The following is a 15,864-nucleotide window of genomic DNA, read 5'->3' as shown; positions in this document are numbered from 1 at the left end:
TGGGCTCTACACACACCTGCCTTCAGTCGTAGCTCTGATAGTGGCCAGCTGTGAGACCTTAGCAAGTCCCAGGGGCCTAAGTCTTCTGAGCTTCAGTCTGTAAAATATGTTGCTGGTACCTAACTCATTATTCCCTTAACAAGATTAGCACAATGCCCAGCAGACTGGTGTTCAACGTGTGTTGGCAATTATCTACTCAAGTATGCTTTAGGGAGGTAATGCAGATAGGGGCAAGTGAGTGTAAAATCCAGTCCCCTTCTTAATCTTACCGTATAGGCAATGTCTCATGATAGCTATGAGAGCTCTACTGCCAGGCTAAGGAGGCTTAAATATGGGTCTGGTATGTACATAGCAGGCACCTACCTCAAAAAGTGCCGGGGAGTTTGAATGAGTGAATCCACGCAAAAGGCTTGGGAGAGTGCCTGGCGCTTAGGTGGCCATCTTGATAACCACAAGGATTTACTGAGCACTTGCTCTGGGCTCAAGCTTTGGGGACAGACAGTGGTGAGGCCACGTCTTAGCCCCCTAGAAAACACATTCCAGCGGGAAAGACAGGCTCAAACAGGGAAACTGTGGCAAATGACACCAGAGAGGGTTAGGTCCCTGACACCAAGGAAGCATTTCGCTTAGGCGGTGACAACATCCCTCTCCTCCGATGCCAAGGTCAAGGTGAACCGAGGCAACACCATCTCCCCAGACACACGCACAATGTCAAGGCCCTTCTCGGGGAAAGGATAGGAGCTGAAGGGAGAGCCTGGGTAGGCGGCGGCTGGAAAAAAGTGAAATTTCCTCTCCTCTTAAAATAAGTCACAAGAGCGAGGAGAGCGAGCGTTATCTCGGCAGGCTGTAGGCGAGGTGCGGGGGCGGCGAGGGCAAGCTCCAGGTCAGCCAGGAGGGGAGGAATCGGAAGGGGAAGGGAGCAGCAGAGGTGGGTGGGAGGCGCCGGGAGCGCGTTGCAGGGCGGCTGCTCGCGAGTGGCCGCAGCACGGCGCTGGGACCCGCGCGGCTCCTCCTCTTAGCCCCCCACCCCTTCCTCCTCCTCTTTCCTCCTCCTCCTCCTTCTCGGCCCCGGGAAGAGGCAGGGCTGGATCCCTCAACCGCCGCTCCTCCTCCTGGCAGGCCGGCCGCGGAGTCAGCTGACGCTGGCGCTCCAGCCTCGCCTCCCCGCGCCGCGCTCTGCGCTCCCCGAAAGTGGCTGCGAGCCGGCAGCCCACTCTCGGGGTTCGGGTAACGGAGAAAGTGATGTGCGCCCTCTGAAGCCTCGCCCAGCGCCGCCAAAGCAGCGTCACCTCTCCAACTTTCTCCCCCCACGACTCCCTGTCTTGACCCTGCCCTCGACCCTCCCCAAAGCCACTTGGGGTGCGCGCGCCTGGGTAAAAGGGGGTCACCGGCTGTCGGGGATGGCTTCCAATTTTAATGACATAGTGAAGCAAGGGTACGTGAGGATCCGGAGCAGACGTCTCGGGGTGAGTATCGATCGATCCTCTCCGTTTTGCGGCTCGCCGGTTCGATGGTCTCTCTCCCGAGCCAGCATCCCCGGAGGGTGGACGGAGAGTCTCCCGCCGCGCGCCGGGGAATTGCGCGGTGGCTTTCTCAGCCGAAACCCGCGTCTCCGGGGCTGCCACTGTCAGGCTCGCGTCTAGGTGTGTAATGGATCTATCTTTATCTCTTGGATGACTTGGCTTTCTGATGGTGGCCGCGTGTTGGGCTTCAGTAGCCCCTGGAGCCCATCTACTGGAAGTAAATATTTCTCAGTAGCCATGGAAGTTGGAGCTGAGAAACCCGGGCGGGGGTGCCTGCCGGATGCCCCCAGTTCCCCTCTCTTCCCGCCGCCAACTTAACTTTTCCAAGGGATGGACTGGCTGGTTGAGAAAGAGGACACGCATACTCGGTGTGAAGGAGGTCACGAACCCTCTGACCCCAGGGAGAGATTTCTGCCAAGCATAAGGTGTCTTTGGATCCACCCCCCCTCCCCGACCTCTGACCCAGGTGTTGTGGCAAAGGCGGTGCGGAGTGGCCTTTGGCCAGGGGTGCCAACTTGAGTAGATACTTGAATCTGGATTTTCCCTGGTCCTGAACCGGGGTGGTGGATTTCTGTTGCTAGAATAGAGGCTGGAGATCCAGGGGAGGGTTATGTAGCCTGGAAACTAATACCTGGCATAACCCAAGTGCTCCCTACATATGTCCTGAAAGGAAGAATGAATGAATCTTGGGGCACTTGGGGACAGATGTTGACAAAGGCCAGCTCCTTTCTTAAAACTCACTCTTTCGCCCCTTTCCCTCTTGGCTCTTCACTGGGGGAGGCTTCAAGAGAGAACCCACCCTTCCTCTCCTTGGGCCTGAATGATGATGAAAGAATTCTTGAGACAGACGGAAGATACTGGAATGATTTTTTTATTTACTAAAAATTTCAAACTAGATTCCTCTTATCTCTTTGCCTTCTGTCAAGCGTTGTCGCTGTTAGAGTTGAACCTGTGCGTTTGGGCCAGACGTAGAGGGCGAAAAGTGGTGGGGGAGGGTATGCGGGGGGGGGGGCGAGAAAATGTCCTTTTGTAATGCCTGAAATAATTATAATGTCAGTAATGGTATGGAATGCCCCTGTTGCTAATGAGTGATAAATTGAATAGCTTTCTCTACAAATCTGTGTCATTTGGCATCTTTCTCTGATTTGGTCTTTAGACTGTTTTAATGTGCCAGATACTTTTACTGAAAATTGAGAAGAAATTTCACGGTAGTAAACTCAGCTAGGGAGGGAAGCCCTGTGGGGAGGAACATCCGCAATTATTATAAAACTCTTGCCTAATTCGTTTTGGTCTTTTTCTTTCTTCTTTTTTTTTCCCCCTGCTGGTGACCATGTTTTAGCAATTATGTCCTGTGTTATTGTGAATATATACATATATAATTAGGGAGAAATGTAACAGAACTCACCATTTCTATCAGCTCTGCCAAAGTTTCCTTGGTTTTCTTTTCTGCCATGCAAATATTCTCATCTGCAATAGGAATCATTGTTGGGGTACTTCACTGAGTGACTCCCAAGGAAAGCGCAAAATAGCAACTTTCTATTTTTGGTATGCTTATAGGCTGGCCAAGTGTTACAATTTTAAGGGGTGTAAGTTAAAAAACAAAACAAAACCACCATTCTAATTTAGCTTTATTCCATCATGTCAATGGAAGGAATTGGTAGGAGGCATCCATTCTGTGTTAGGGAGCATTCCAATGGGAAGAGGACATGCATTATTAATGCACAAAATATGAATTATTCATAAGGATCAGAGTTTATGCCAAATTGTGACACATGGTAATTTATCTGAAAGACTGGTTACCATCACTTTCTTGTTTGTGGTAACAAACAAGATAATTTTTTCTAAATTATTACAATTGACACAACATAGCCCTGTGTGTGTGCCAACATTTATGGACAGATATTTGAAGCAAAAGGAACCGAAATACAGTTCAGTTTGTATTTGTTTTATATTTTACAGCATTTTGGGTGCCAGTGAGCAGTATACTTTCTCAAGATTTATTCTTTTTGTCTGTTTTTACATTCAGACTTCAGAATATCTATTGAATTATGGTTATTGCATGTGAAGAGAAAAGGTCAAAAATATGATCAAATAAATCTGATCTTATTAGTTAGCATTGGTTTTCTCACCAGTTAATTTTTAAAAATATTCTTATGGTATAATTTACAAAAGAGGCTGATTACCTAGTTGCCAGAACACATTGCAAACCAGAGTTTTAATGGAGGCTGCACATGCTGGTGAAGGATGCTTCAGGGAACAAGCATGGGGACCCTTTGTCCACAGTCAGGAATGTCAGTGGTATTAATCTAGGCTGCATATAGCCTAGAACAGCATGCGACATGTGTATTCTAGGAACATGTGCAAGTCTGAAAGAGAGGTCGGGCATTTATTTTGTCTAGCACGGAGTGGGCACTTGGTAAGTTCATGTTGAAATATGTGCTGACCTCTATGGCGCATGCGTGGTCTTGCCATTTATAACCTTCTTTAGGAACTAATACAACAGCGGTTTTATGAATGGAATCCAGACCATGTTTGGGAGGGTTTATAATTAAATAAGAAAACATTTCATGGTGAGCAGCTGTTCCTGGTGCCAAGGAACGCTTCTTCAGATCTGGAAAAAGACGAAAAGGGAACACATTCTGCTTCTATTCCTTGTTGACCTTTGACCTTTCCTGGCCTCAGTTGTCTGGTCTGTACAATGAATACTATGTAAGAATGTTCTTGGGAGCATTAAATAAGACATTTGTGAAAATGCAATGAATGTATAGAATATTGATTCTGCTTGTTGCTTGTATCATTTTCTTTAATCAACGATGTGTTAGGATTGGTGGAAGGATATAGGAATTATGTATTTCCTTATCTTTCTGTGAGAAGTATACAAAGAAGTGTTTAATGCAGCTCCAGATTTTTTCATTGATTGGATGAAACTTTTACAAATTATATACATGTATCTGTATGTATGCCTATTTTTATACATAGGAATGAATGCATATATACAACATATGTATATGTTGTATATACATATGTACATATGTATATATTGTATAATATGTAATATACATATATATTTATATATGTGATTTTTTTAACAGGACAGGAAACAGTCTAAAAACGTTCCCATTCAAATGGGTCACAGATAAGTGGTCACCTTCATTTGAAATCCTAAATGGTTTAAGTGATGAAGCAATCAAATATGTATAGATTTATTCTCTTCTTTAAACAGCAAAAAGCTTAATGAAATACAACTCGTTTAACTCAAAAGTTTCAGTATCTTCACATCTGTATTCCGCAGCTTAATCTCCATGGGATCCTGGAGGTCTCCAGCTGTGCCCTGAGTACCGAATTTGTTCAGGAATGTCGACATTACTATTTGGGGGGCAGGGGGCAGGGGGCAGGGGTGGGGCAGCTGGTTATAATTATCTGACTAATCCACAAAATGCACTAAAAATTTCTTGTTAGGGGAGAGGCAAATCAGGCAATTTGTTCAACATTAACCTGCTGAATGTGTGACTCAGATGGCATCATATAACAGCTCTCACTTCGTTTCTTTCCTTGCAATGGAGAGAATTTTCCAATCAAACATTGTCATGGCTTGCTCACAACGCAAGCTTCAGAACTAAAACTTGGGTCTATCTATGTACGCACAATCCCTCAATTGCTTGACTTTAAGTGACATTCTGTGCTCTTGTCTACCAAGGACATATCAGCTTGGATCTCTTCTCTGACCTCTGCTCATGTAAATTCTCCTGTCTACCCCACATCTCCTCTTGGATGACTCACAGACCTGCTGCTCCTAGAGCTATCTCCATCTTAGCCGCTAGAGGTCCCAGAATTTTGGTTGCGTAGGTAAAAATCACAAGCAAACCTTGGTGTCATTTCACTCTTCTCCCCTCATCTCTCACCCCTGCAGGCAATCCATCAGGAGATCTTGCGGGCTCTGTCTTTGAAATATATCTAGAATCCGGCTCTCATTGCACACTACCTGGTCCAAACCCTCATCGTCTCCTCCCTGTAACATTGCAACGATCTTCTAATTTGACTTCCTGCCTACAAGCCTGCTCCTGTTAGTCCCTTCTCAATACAGCAAAGTGTCCCTTTGGAAATATACAATAGGTCGGTCGTGTCACCTGGCTACTGAAGCTCTCAGAGGCGTTTGAACCAGAGCAACTCCATCTTGAATAGGAGCTGGGTAAAATAAAGCTGAGACCTACTGGGCTGCATTCATAGATGGTTAAGGCATTCTAAGTCACAGAATGAGATAGGAGGTGAGCACAAGGTACAGGTCATAAAGACCTTGCAGGTTGCAGTAAAGAAGTCTGCTAAAACTCACCAAAACCAAGATGGCCATTAGAGTGACCTCTGGTTGCCCCCACTGCTACATGGAGCTACCCCCACCAGTGCCATCACAGTTTACAAATGCCATGGTAACCTCAAGAGATTACCCTATATGGTCTAAAAAGGGGAGGCATGAATAATCCACCCCTTGTTTAGTATATCCTCAAGAAATAACCATAAAAATGGGCAGCCAGCAGCCCTTGGGGCTGCTCTGTCTACGGAGTAGCCATTCTTTTATTCCTTTACTTTCCTAATAAACTTGCTTTTACTGTACTCTACGGACTTGCCCTGAATTCTTTGCTGTGAGAGATCCAAGAACCCTCTCTTGGGGTCTGGATGGGGACCCCTTTCCTGTAACAAAGCCATTGGTGACTTTCCATATACTGCCCAGAAGTCTAACATCAGGCCATGAGGCCCTGTGCTGCCCCAGAACCCTTCCCTTCTTTCGCTGTTCTCTCTGCTTGGAATACTGTTTCCCCCGGTGTCTCCTCCTGCCTCACTCCCTCACCAGCTTCATCCTTTCCCAGCTGCTGCCTTCTCAGGGAGGCCTTTCAGAACACTCTATTTTATTTCTTCTTCCTCTCCTTTCCTTCATCTGCGCTTTTTTTTTCCTCCCTGGACTTTTTACCCCCTCCCTCACTTTTTTTTGTATTGTCTGTATACTGCCAAGGACATGTGAGGCTCCATGAGGGCTGGGACTTGTTTTTTTCTCCCTCCCTCCCTCCCTTCCTTCCTTCCTTGCTTTCTCTCTCTTTTTTCCTTCCTCCCTCCCTCCCTCTCTTCCTCCCTCCCTCCCTCTCTCCCTCCCTCCCTCCTTCCTTCCTTCCTTTCTTCCTTCCTTCCTTCCGTCTTGTTCTGTTGCCCAGGCTGGAGTGCAGTGGCGCCATATCGGCTCACTGCAACCTCCGCATCCCGGGTTAAAGTGATTCTTCTGCCTCGGTCTCCTGGGACTACAGGCACGCACCACCACACCCAGCTAATTTTTGTATTTTTAGTAAAGACAGGGTTTCACCATATTGGCCAGGCAGGTTGCGAACTCCTGACCTCATGATCCGCCCATCTCAGCCTCCCAAAGTGCTGGGATTACAGGTGTGATCCACCACTCCCGATCTTCTCTCTCCTTTCATCATAGCTGTCCCCTGGTGCCTAGAACAGGTCCAGCACAGAGTGTGCACTTGATGAAGATTTGTGAAATAAATTAATGGCCCCATCACTGTGTAAGAGTCGGAGCCTAGGCTCCGACCTGTGACTCTGTTAAAATCTCAACTCAGTGACTGGTTATGTGACTTCTGGTGAGTTATTTAATATTTATAAGCCTCTGTCTTCTGTAAAAAAAAAAATGGAGACTCACTACTCACCAAATAGATGATGATCATAAAGAGCTTAACACAATGCTTGACACAGTAGAAATCCAATTAATGATGATGAGGTCTCTCACTCCTACTTGCAGTGTGGTTACAGACAATGACACTTAGCTAGTTATTATTTTCACTGTTTGTATGGCAATCGTTCTTATCCTCAAAGAACTTGTTTTTTACTTAGGAAAACAAACTTAGTATCCATGAAACAATTTACAAGTACCAAATGTTGCTTGGCATTGATAGTTGATACAGAAGGAATTTAGAAGATTTCACCTTTTGTAAGATTTTCCGTGATTATACACAAATGACAGATATGAAATAAAAAGAAATACCTCTTCATATATCTTTAATTTGAGTGAATTCAGTGAACTAGAAGGTATTTTTGTTAACTTGGGGACTGTTTTCTTTTGTGGCAGAGAAGACATTTTAAAAATTGGTCAGCTCATGTCCAGATTTTAAAAATAAATATTTTCTAACTCTTTCATTTTACAGTTTCATCTGATCCGGTATGCAAGGAAGGCTTTAATGTTTCATTTGAGATTTTTAGATTTAGATGTTCAGGAATCCATGCATTTTTATAGTACCATGACAAAATCATAGTCATATGAAAATTATACAAATAGAATAAACTCATCATATACGATTTCTTTTTCCTTTTGAGATGGAGTCTTACTCTGCTGCCCAGGCTGAAATGCCCTGAAGTGACCTCTGGTCACTGCAGCCTCCATCTCCCAGGTTCAAGCAGTTCTCTTACCTCAGCCTCCTGAGTAGCTGGGACTACAGGTGCATGTCACCACACCCACCACACTCGGCTAATTTTTGTATTTTTAGTAGACATAGGGTTTCACCATGTTGACCAGGCTGGTCTTGAACTCTGGACCTTAGGTGATCCACCCATCTCAGCATCCCGAAGTGCTGGGATTACAGATGTGAGCCACCGTGCCTGGCCTCATCATATGCTATTGTTATGTAAGCATATGTATGCAGATGCACACATATGCACATATAAACTCATGCAATCATTCAGGAAGATATGTGAAGTTCAGTTACTCTTTAAGAACGAGAGGCTTTGGGTTAGCTTTACTAGTGGGGAAATTTACGGCCAGATAGACTGTGTATTTATACGTGCATCAGTCAGGACAACTCGATTATTTTGGCTCCATTTGAATCAGCTTCACTGACGTGGTTTCTGTGTCAGAAAGGCTTTCCAGCTGGTATTTCAGTCATCTTCATTTGATTGTCCATGTGGATGATATGATTAATTGTGCACAAAGTCAGCCTTTATATCATCTTCAAAACTGATTTAAACAAAGAGTGGCCAATTTAGTGACTTTGTGTAAAGACATAAACCAAATTAGTGATATGATTTTCCCCACATCTGCCAATGTATTTTTAAAATCGTATTTATTAGAAGACTAGAAATATTTATTTGCAAAGCAGCTTTGCAATTTTTGTAGGGAATTGTTGTCTTCGGTATTTTAAGAACTTAGTTTTCCTGGGAATATATTTTCTTTCATTTATTTTATCATTCCTTGAATATTTATTGAGTACCTATTAGTGTTAAGCTTCATGTAAACCGCCTTAAATAAGGCAGATACTATCACCATCCTCAAGGAGTTAACAATTTAATTCTGGATTTGTATTATTAACAAGAGATTAATGTATTCACTACAGTTAAAGAGGAATTAATCTGCATTACAGGTCAAATATTGAAGTGAAAAGATACCTGCGGGTATTTCTCTATTTTATTGTGGAATGAGGAAGGGCAAATTTGATTTTTCTCGAACTCTAGGAATTTGATCCTAGTGGGGTGGAAATTAAACCTTTGGAGATTATAAACCATAAAGAGATTATGACGCCTCCCTCCTGCAATTCCCCATTCCTGTGAAATTCAAAATAAAATTGTGAGTTTAGAAATGCCACATGATATATGTGTATGTTTAAATTAAAATAGCTTCTTTCTAGAATGCAGATGGCTAAATTTTGGATAAGTATTTGGAAGCTGGTTTTTGCAGAGCAGTTGTGGGGGCTGTCTTCATTTTCCTTGTGTTCTCACCCTCTGTTTATGTCCTGGAGCCCAGAGAACAAAGACCTTAACTGTGTGTTTTGTGTTCTTAAACTGAGTTGTTAACGAGGTTCTAGTGAGAGGATGTAGGTGACTTTTCTGAGACAATGCTTGTAGCTTGTATGAGATTCTTACAGAAGTCTGGACCTCCCTCCCCAGCCTCTTCCACTTCCCACCTGCTATGCCTTCTTAAAGATTAAGATCAATATTTCATTTTTTTTAAATTGAATTTTTATTTTTAGATAATTGTTATGTTCAGATGCAGTTGTAATACATAATATGGGGAGATACTCCATGCCCTTTACTCAGTTTCCTCCCAATGGTAAGGTCTTTCAAATTTGCAGGACAATATAACAACCAAGATATTGACAATGATATAGTTAAGATACAGAGTATTTCAAACATTTCATCCGCTGGAGGATCCTTCATAGCCTTCTTATGCAGCTGCCTCTCCTGACCCTGTTTCCCATCCCCCTAATCCCCTGACAATCACTAATCTGTTTTCCATTTCTATCATTTTGCCACTTCAATAATACTATGTAAATGGAGTCCAGGCTCGGTGGCTCATTCCTGTCATCCCAGGACTTTGGGAGGCCAAGGCAGAAGCATCTTAGGCAACATAGTGAGAGTCTTAGGCAACCAGTCTTAGGCATCATAGTGAGACTCTGTGTCTACAAAAGACAAAAATAGAAAATTAGCTAGGCATGGTGGTGCATGCCTGTAGTCCTAGCTATTTGAGAAGCTGAGGTGGGAGGATCACTTGAACCTGGGAGGCTGAGGCTGCAGTGAGACATGATCATACCACAGTACTCCAGTCTGAGGGACAGAGCAAGACGAGACTGTCTTAGAATTTTTAAAAAGAATATAATGTAAAAGAATCATATAGTATGTAACATTTGGGGATTGGCTTGCTCCTTCCTTTCTTCCCTCCCTCCCTCCTTCCTTCCTTCCTCCCTCTTTCCCTCCTTCCTTCCTTCCTTCTTTCCTTCCCTCCCTCCCTCCTTTTCTCCCTCCTTCCCTTCTTTCTTTTCTTTCATGGAGTTTCGCTCTTGTCATCCAAGTGGAGTACAGTGGTGTGATCTTGGCTCACTGCAACCTCTGCCTCCCGGGTTCAAGCGATTCTCCTGCCTCAGCCTCCTGAGTAGCACCCCCCACCATACCCCGCTAATTTTTGTATTTTTAGTAGAGCTGGGATTTCACCACATTGGCCAGGCTGGTCTCGAACTCCTGACCTCAGGTGATCCATCCACCTCGGCCTCCCAAAGTACTGGGATTACAGGTGTGAGCCACTGTGCCCAGCTGGGGGATTGGCTTTTAAAAAACTTCAATATACAAAAACAAGCAATGGGGAAAGGATTCCCTATTTAATAAATGTTGTTGGGAAAACCGGCTAGCCATGTGCAGAAAACAGAAAACAGACTCCTTCCTGATACCTTACACTAAAATTAACTCCAGATTGATTAAAGACTTAAACATAAGACCTAACACCATAAAAACCCTAGAAGAAAACCTAGGCAAAGCCATTCAGGACATAGGCATAGGCAAGGACTTCAGGACTAAAACACCAAAAGCAATGGCAATAAAAGCCAAAATAGACAAATGGGATCTAATTAAACTCCAGAGCTTCTGTACAGCAAAGGAAACAATCATTAGAGCAAACTGACAACCAACAGAATGGGAAAAAATTTTTGTAATTTACCCATCTGACAAAGGGCTAATATCCAGAATCTACAAAGAACTAAAACAGATTTACAAGAAAAAAACAAACCCATTCAAAAGTGGGCGAAGGATACGAACAGACACTTTTCAAAAGAAGACATATATGAGGCCAAGAAACATGAAAAAATGCTCATCATCACTGGTCATTAGAGAAATGCAAATCAAAACCACGAGATACCATCTCACGCCAGTTAGAATGGCGATCATTAAAAAATCTGTAGACAACAGATGCTGGAGAGGATGTGGAGGAATATGAACACTTTTACACTGTTGGTGGGAGTGTGAACTAGTTCAACCATTGTGGAAGACAGTGTGGCGCTTCCTCAAGGATCTAGAAATAGAAATTCCATTTGACCCAGCAATCCCATTACTGGGTATATAACCAAAGGACTATAAATCATTCTATTATAAAGACACAGGCATATGTATGTTCATTGTGGCACTATTTACAATAGCAAAGACCTGGAACCAACCCAAATGCCCATCGATGATAGACTGGACAAGGAAAATGTGGCTCATATATACCATGGAATACCATGCAGCCATAAGAAACGATGAGTTCATGTCCTTTGCAGGGACATGGATGAACCTGGAAACCATCATTCTCAGCAAACTGACACAGAACAGAAAATCACACACTACATGGTATCACTCATAGGTGGGTGTTGAACAATTAGAACACGTGGACACAGGGAGGGGAGCATTACATACTGCTGTCAGTTGTGGGGGACTAGGGGGGAGGGATAGGGGGTGGGGAGGGTGGGGGGAAATACCAGATATAGGTGATGGGGGGAGGAAGGCAGCAAACCACCTTGCCATGTATGTACCTATGCAACAATCCTGCATGATCTGCACGTATACCCAGAACCTAAAGTACAATAAAAAAAATAAATTTTAAAATAATGTTTATAACTACTAGAAACCTTGCTGGAATACTGTCTCATTCTACACACACGAACAGAAAATTTATTTGGTACATAATTTTTTATTTTTCCAGTGGGAATAGGGTAAGTTTGAGACTCACACTTTAGTTTGGATCTCAAATTGACCACTTATTGGCTCTGTGGCCTTGGGGAAAATTGCTTATTCTTTCTGATCTTTGCCTTACTTATATACAAAAAGTAAGGATAATATACGAAAGATGAGCATACCAGGCTCTTAATCCTGTGCCTGACTCATAGGAGGAACTCAGTGAGTCATACTATTGATTTTTATTTTTTATTGGTAAGAGGTTGAAATGATATTTTTAGTTTATTGTCTGTAAGAACCACAGCCTGGTAGATTAATTCAGTCATATTCCAGCAGAAGAGTCATGTTTTTGATAATAAAAAAAGAAGGTTGCGTTCTGTCTTCCTCTTGCTGTTGACTTCCACAATATATTTTTGTAATATTGGGTTTATTCAGGAGCCACCAATGAAATCATATCTTAGAACATAAAGGCTTGAATATATTAGCCAAAATGGCAGACCTTTGATTAAAAGTCTGGCCACGGTATTTTTGTCTGTTAACCCTAACAGTGCTGTTCAACTGTGAGATTTATATGTCTGGAGAGATAATTTTAGGGTAGTAAACAACATTCAATCATAAAATGAGAAAAGGTGTTATTTATTGTTCAACATATCTCAAAGAGTTGGTGACTACTAGGTCTTTTCTAGAAAGGACCATCCTCACTTAGGTGTGGAGGTTCGGGGTGACAGCATCATATTTCATTGTATTAATTAATTTTATATTATATTACATTTTATGTTTTCTTTCAAGTGATACTGGTTTCCAATTTCAGATAAGAATGTGTGCTTCCTCTTTAAATAAAGCTTATTTATTTAAAAGAGTAACGTAACTTAATTAATGTTAACTGACAGTGAAGGTGTTATATTACCATTCAGTGGCAAAAATTTTGGAGGTAGGTGATGGTACACAGATGCAGCGCGAATCCAAAGGGTGCGAGACTGAAGCTAGGAAACTGCAGACCACCGTACTTATTTTTCAAAGTGGGTTTTCTTTTTCTTTTTTTTTTTTTTGAGACAGAGTCTTGCTGTGTAGCCAGGTGCCAGGCTGGAGTGCAGTGGCGCGATCTCGGCTCACTGCAACCTCCTACTCCTGGGTTCAAGTGATTCTCCTGCCTCAGCCTCCTGAGTAGCTGGGACTACAGGCACACGCCACCACGCCCAGCTAATTTTTGTATTTTTTAGTAGAGATGGGGTTTCAACATGGTCTCGATCTCTTGACTTCGTGATCCGCCCGCCTCGGCCTCCCAAAGTGCTGGGATTACAGGTGTGAGCCACTGCACCCCAAAGTGGGTTTTCTTAAATTTTTTTACTTATAGCTGCCATATGGCATCATTTTATATAAATGACTTAAAAATTAGGTGCTTAGGGAAAAAATCCTATGTACCCAATACCATCCTCTTACAAAATTTTCCTCTGATATCACCATGTATATGCTACCTCTCACCACTCAAAATCTGTACAAACTTATTTCAATTTTGCCCAAGCCCTTATTTTTTCTTCCCTTCAGTCATATGTACAATGCATACTGTTGTGATTAACAGAAAGAGAAACTAGTGAGTCTCATGAATGGACTAATGCAAATTAGTTGAAATGCTGGTATTGAGTTCAATGCTTTTATTTAATACAAGTTTCAATGTTTAGAAGAGCAATTAAACTCTTAGAATTCATCTTGTTAACACCATACATTAATTCAATAAAAAGAAATTTATTTTCCAAACTTTTAAGAAATCATACTTCTTTGCATCTCCTAGCAAAATCAACTCTTTATATTAATTTCTTGGTTTCCAGGTTTCTTTCCACCAAAGTACAGGCATTTGACTAATTTGTGAAAGAGCCACTTTTTGAGTCTGGGTTACATTCCGCCAGCAGTGGCATAAAATCTAGATGTTATCATGCACCTAGTCCAGTCTTCAGCATCCATTAATTCAGTGTGGTTTAAAGTGAGATTCAATAGGAACATTTTCCAGAGACTGTCCTCTTGGAGATGTCTTCACTGATTTGAATCCATCTTATTCATTAACTGGCTGTTCTTACGTCCGATTTTCTCCTGTTTAGCTGTCTGTTGGCATCCATATTCCTCCCTTAGAGCGGGTTGCCTTAACCACTACATTTAAAGTTGACTCCTCACATCCATCTAGAACATCACCTAAGTTCAATCCATGTATAGAACTTCACTTTTTTGTGCCATTCATTTCTCATCTCTCTCTGTTTCTATATACATTTTTTTCTTGTTTTTCTTCTCCAAGAGAGGGAATGAATGAACAAGATAGCCAAAGTCTCTGGCTTCATAGAACTTACTCTAGAGGTATAAGTTTTATCTTACATGTATTGTTTGCATCTGTCTGCCTCTCTTCTTCCCTCCTCCCACCCTCTCTTCCTTTCTTCCTTCCATCCATCCACTATTAAATATGTACATGAAGTAGGTGTTATTTTATGCCCATTTTATAAATTATTTACATCTTAGAGTAAGTTCTCTGAGGCCAGGGACTTTGGCTATCTTGTTCACTGCTGTATCCCCAGGTTTTAGTCCTTAGTAAATTCTCAATATTTGTTGATTGAATGGATGAGTGGTTTTACTTCATGTCAGAAGAATGGAATGGTATATTCAGATGTAAGAAGACAAATAGAAAACTATCCCTATATCCCGTCTGATTTTGCAGTAGATTCTATTCTGAACGGTAGAACATTTTAGAATTTCTCATAGTTGTTTATGTATAACCTGCAAATTCATCATCAGGAAATACAGCAATTAATATCAAAGGTTTGGATTTACTCCGTTAACATTAAATTTTATTTGATTTCTTTTGGAGTAGGTAATATGTACATTTGGTACAAAGTTCGAGGGGACAAAGTTTATACACTGAAGACTTGAGTTTTCTTTCATCTCCATTTCCTAGAATCATCTAGTTCCCTTTTTCAGAAGCAACCACTGTGAATAGTTTCTTCCAGAATAGTCTCTATATAAGTAGTTTTGTGTGTGTGTTTGTGTGTGAGTATGTGTGCGTGTGTGTCTGTATGTTCGTTTGCATGCAATATATACTTATATAGTCTTCTGAGCCATGGATTTCTTATTTAGTGATGTATCATAGTTTTGAATAATTTGATAGGATTCCCCTGTATGGGGAATATATTTTATTTGATTATTTATTTATTTATTCTTCTTTCCTTCCTTTTACTTGTTAAATATGTGCATAAAGTAGGTGTTATTTTATGCTCATTTTATAAATTATGAAACTGAGATACTAAGAGGGTTAACTTTTTGGCCAATTCACACAACCATATGTGGCAGAGCCTGGGTTTGAATACAAGGTGTATCTCTTTTGCAGAACATTGGGATAAATCCATTTTTTCCCCTTGATTACAAACAAACAGTGCTACAGACCACCCCTCATCACATCCAGTGGAGAGCCTGGAGGTGAATACATTCTTAGAAGTGGGACTTACGGTTCCAATGATTAGAAGTGGGAATTACGGTTCTATATTCACATGTAGAATTTCATGAAAGTTGCTTTGGAGGATGTTCTCCAGCAATGTACAAGACAGCCCATTTCTTCTCATTTTGTCACATTTTGCCCAAGAGCTTTTTCAACATTTTGCCAGTCTGCTAGGTGAGAAATGGACTCATTTGTGTATAGATTTCCTTAACTTGAGGCTGAGTTTTAGGGCATTTTATAATTAGAATCTTTTCTTTTCTTTTTTTTTTTTTTGAGACAGAGTTTTGCTTTGTCACCTAGGCTGGAGTGCAGAGGTGTGATCTTGGCTCACTGCAACCTCTGCCTTCTGGGTTCAAGCAATTCTCCTGCCTCAGCCTCCTAAGTAGCTGGGATTACAGGCGCCCGTCACCATACCTGGGT

General features: G+C 42.1%; 1 protein-coding gene across 1 annotated transcript in view; it reads left to right on the top strand.

The window, feature by feature from the left end:
• Positions 1-953: 953 nt before the first annotated feature.
• Positions 954-15,864, top strand: part of DOK5 (docking protein 5) — a 178,601-nt gene continuing 163,690 nt past the window's right edge. The window contains exon 1 of the mRNA XM_032255943.1: positions 954-1,466. Coding sequence (XP_032111834.1) covers positions 1,401-1,466 — 66 coding nt within the window. The 5' untranslated portion in view covers positions 954-1,400. The remainder of the gene's footprint in view (positions 1,467-15,864) is intronic.

Source organism: Sapajus apella, unplaced genomic scaffold, assembly GCF_009761245.1.
Source record: "Sapajus apella isolate SASKATOON/1434 unplaced genomic scaffold, GSC_monkey_1.0 scaffold92, whole genome shotgun sequence".
Taxonomy (NCBI): domain Eukaryota; kingdom Metazoa; phylum Chordata; class Mammalia; order Primates; family Cebidae; genus Sapajus; species Sapajus apella.
The sequence above is the reverse complement of the archived record's forward strand: the minus strand, read 5'-3'. Positions and strand labels throughout refer to the sequence as shown.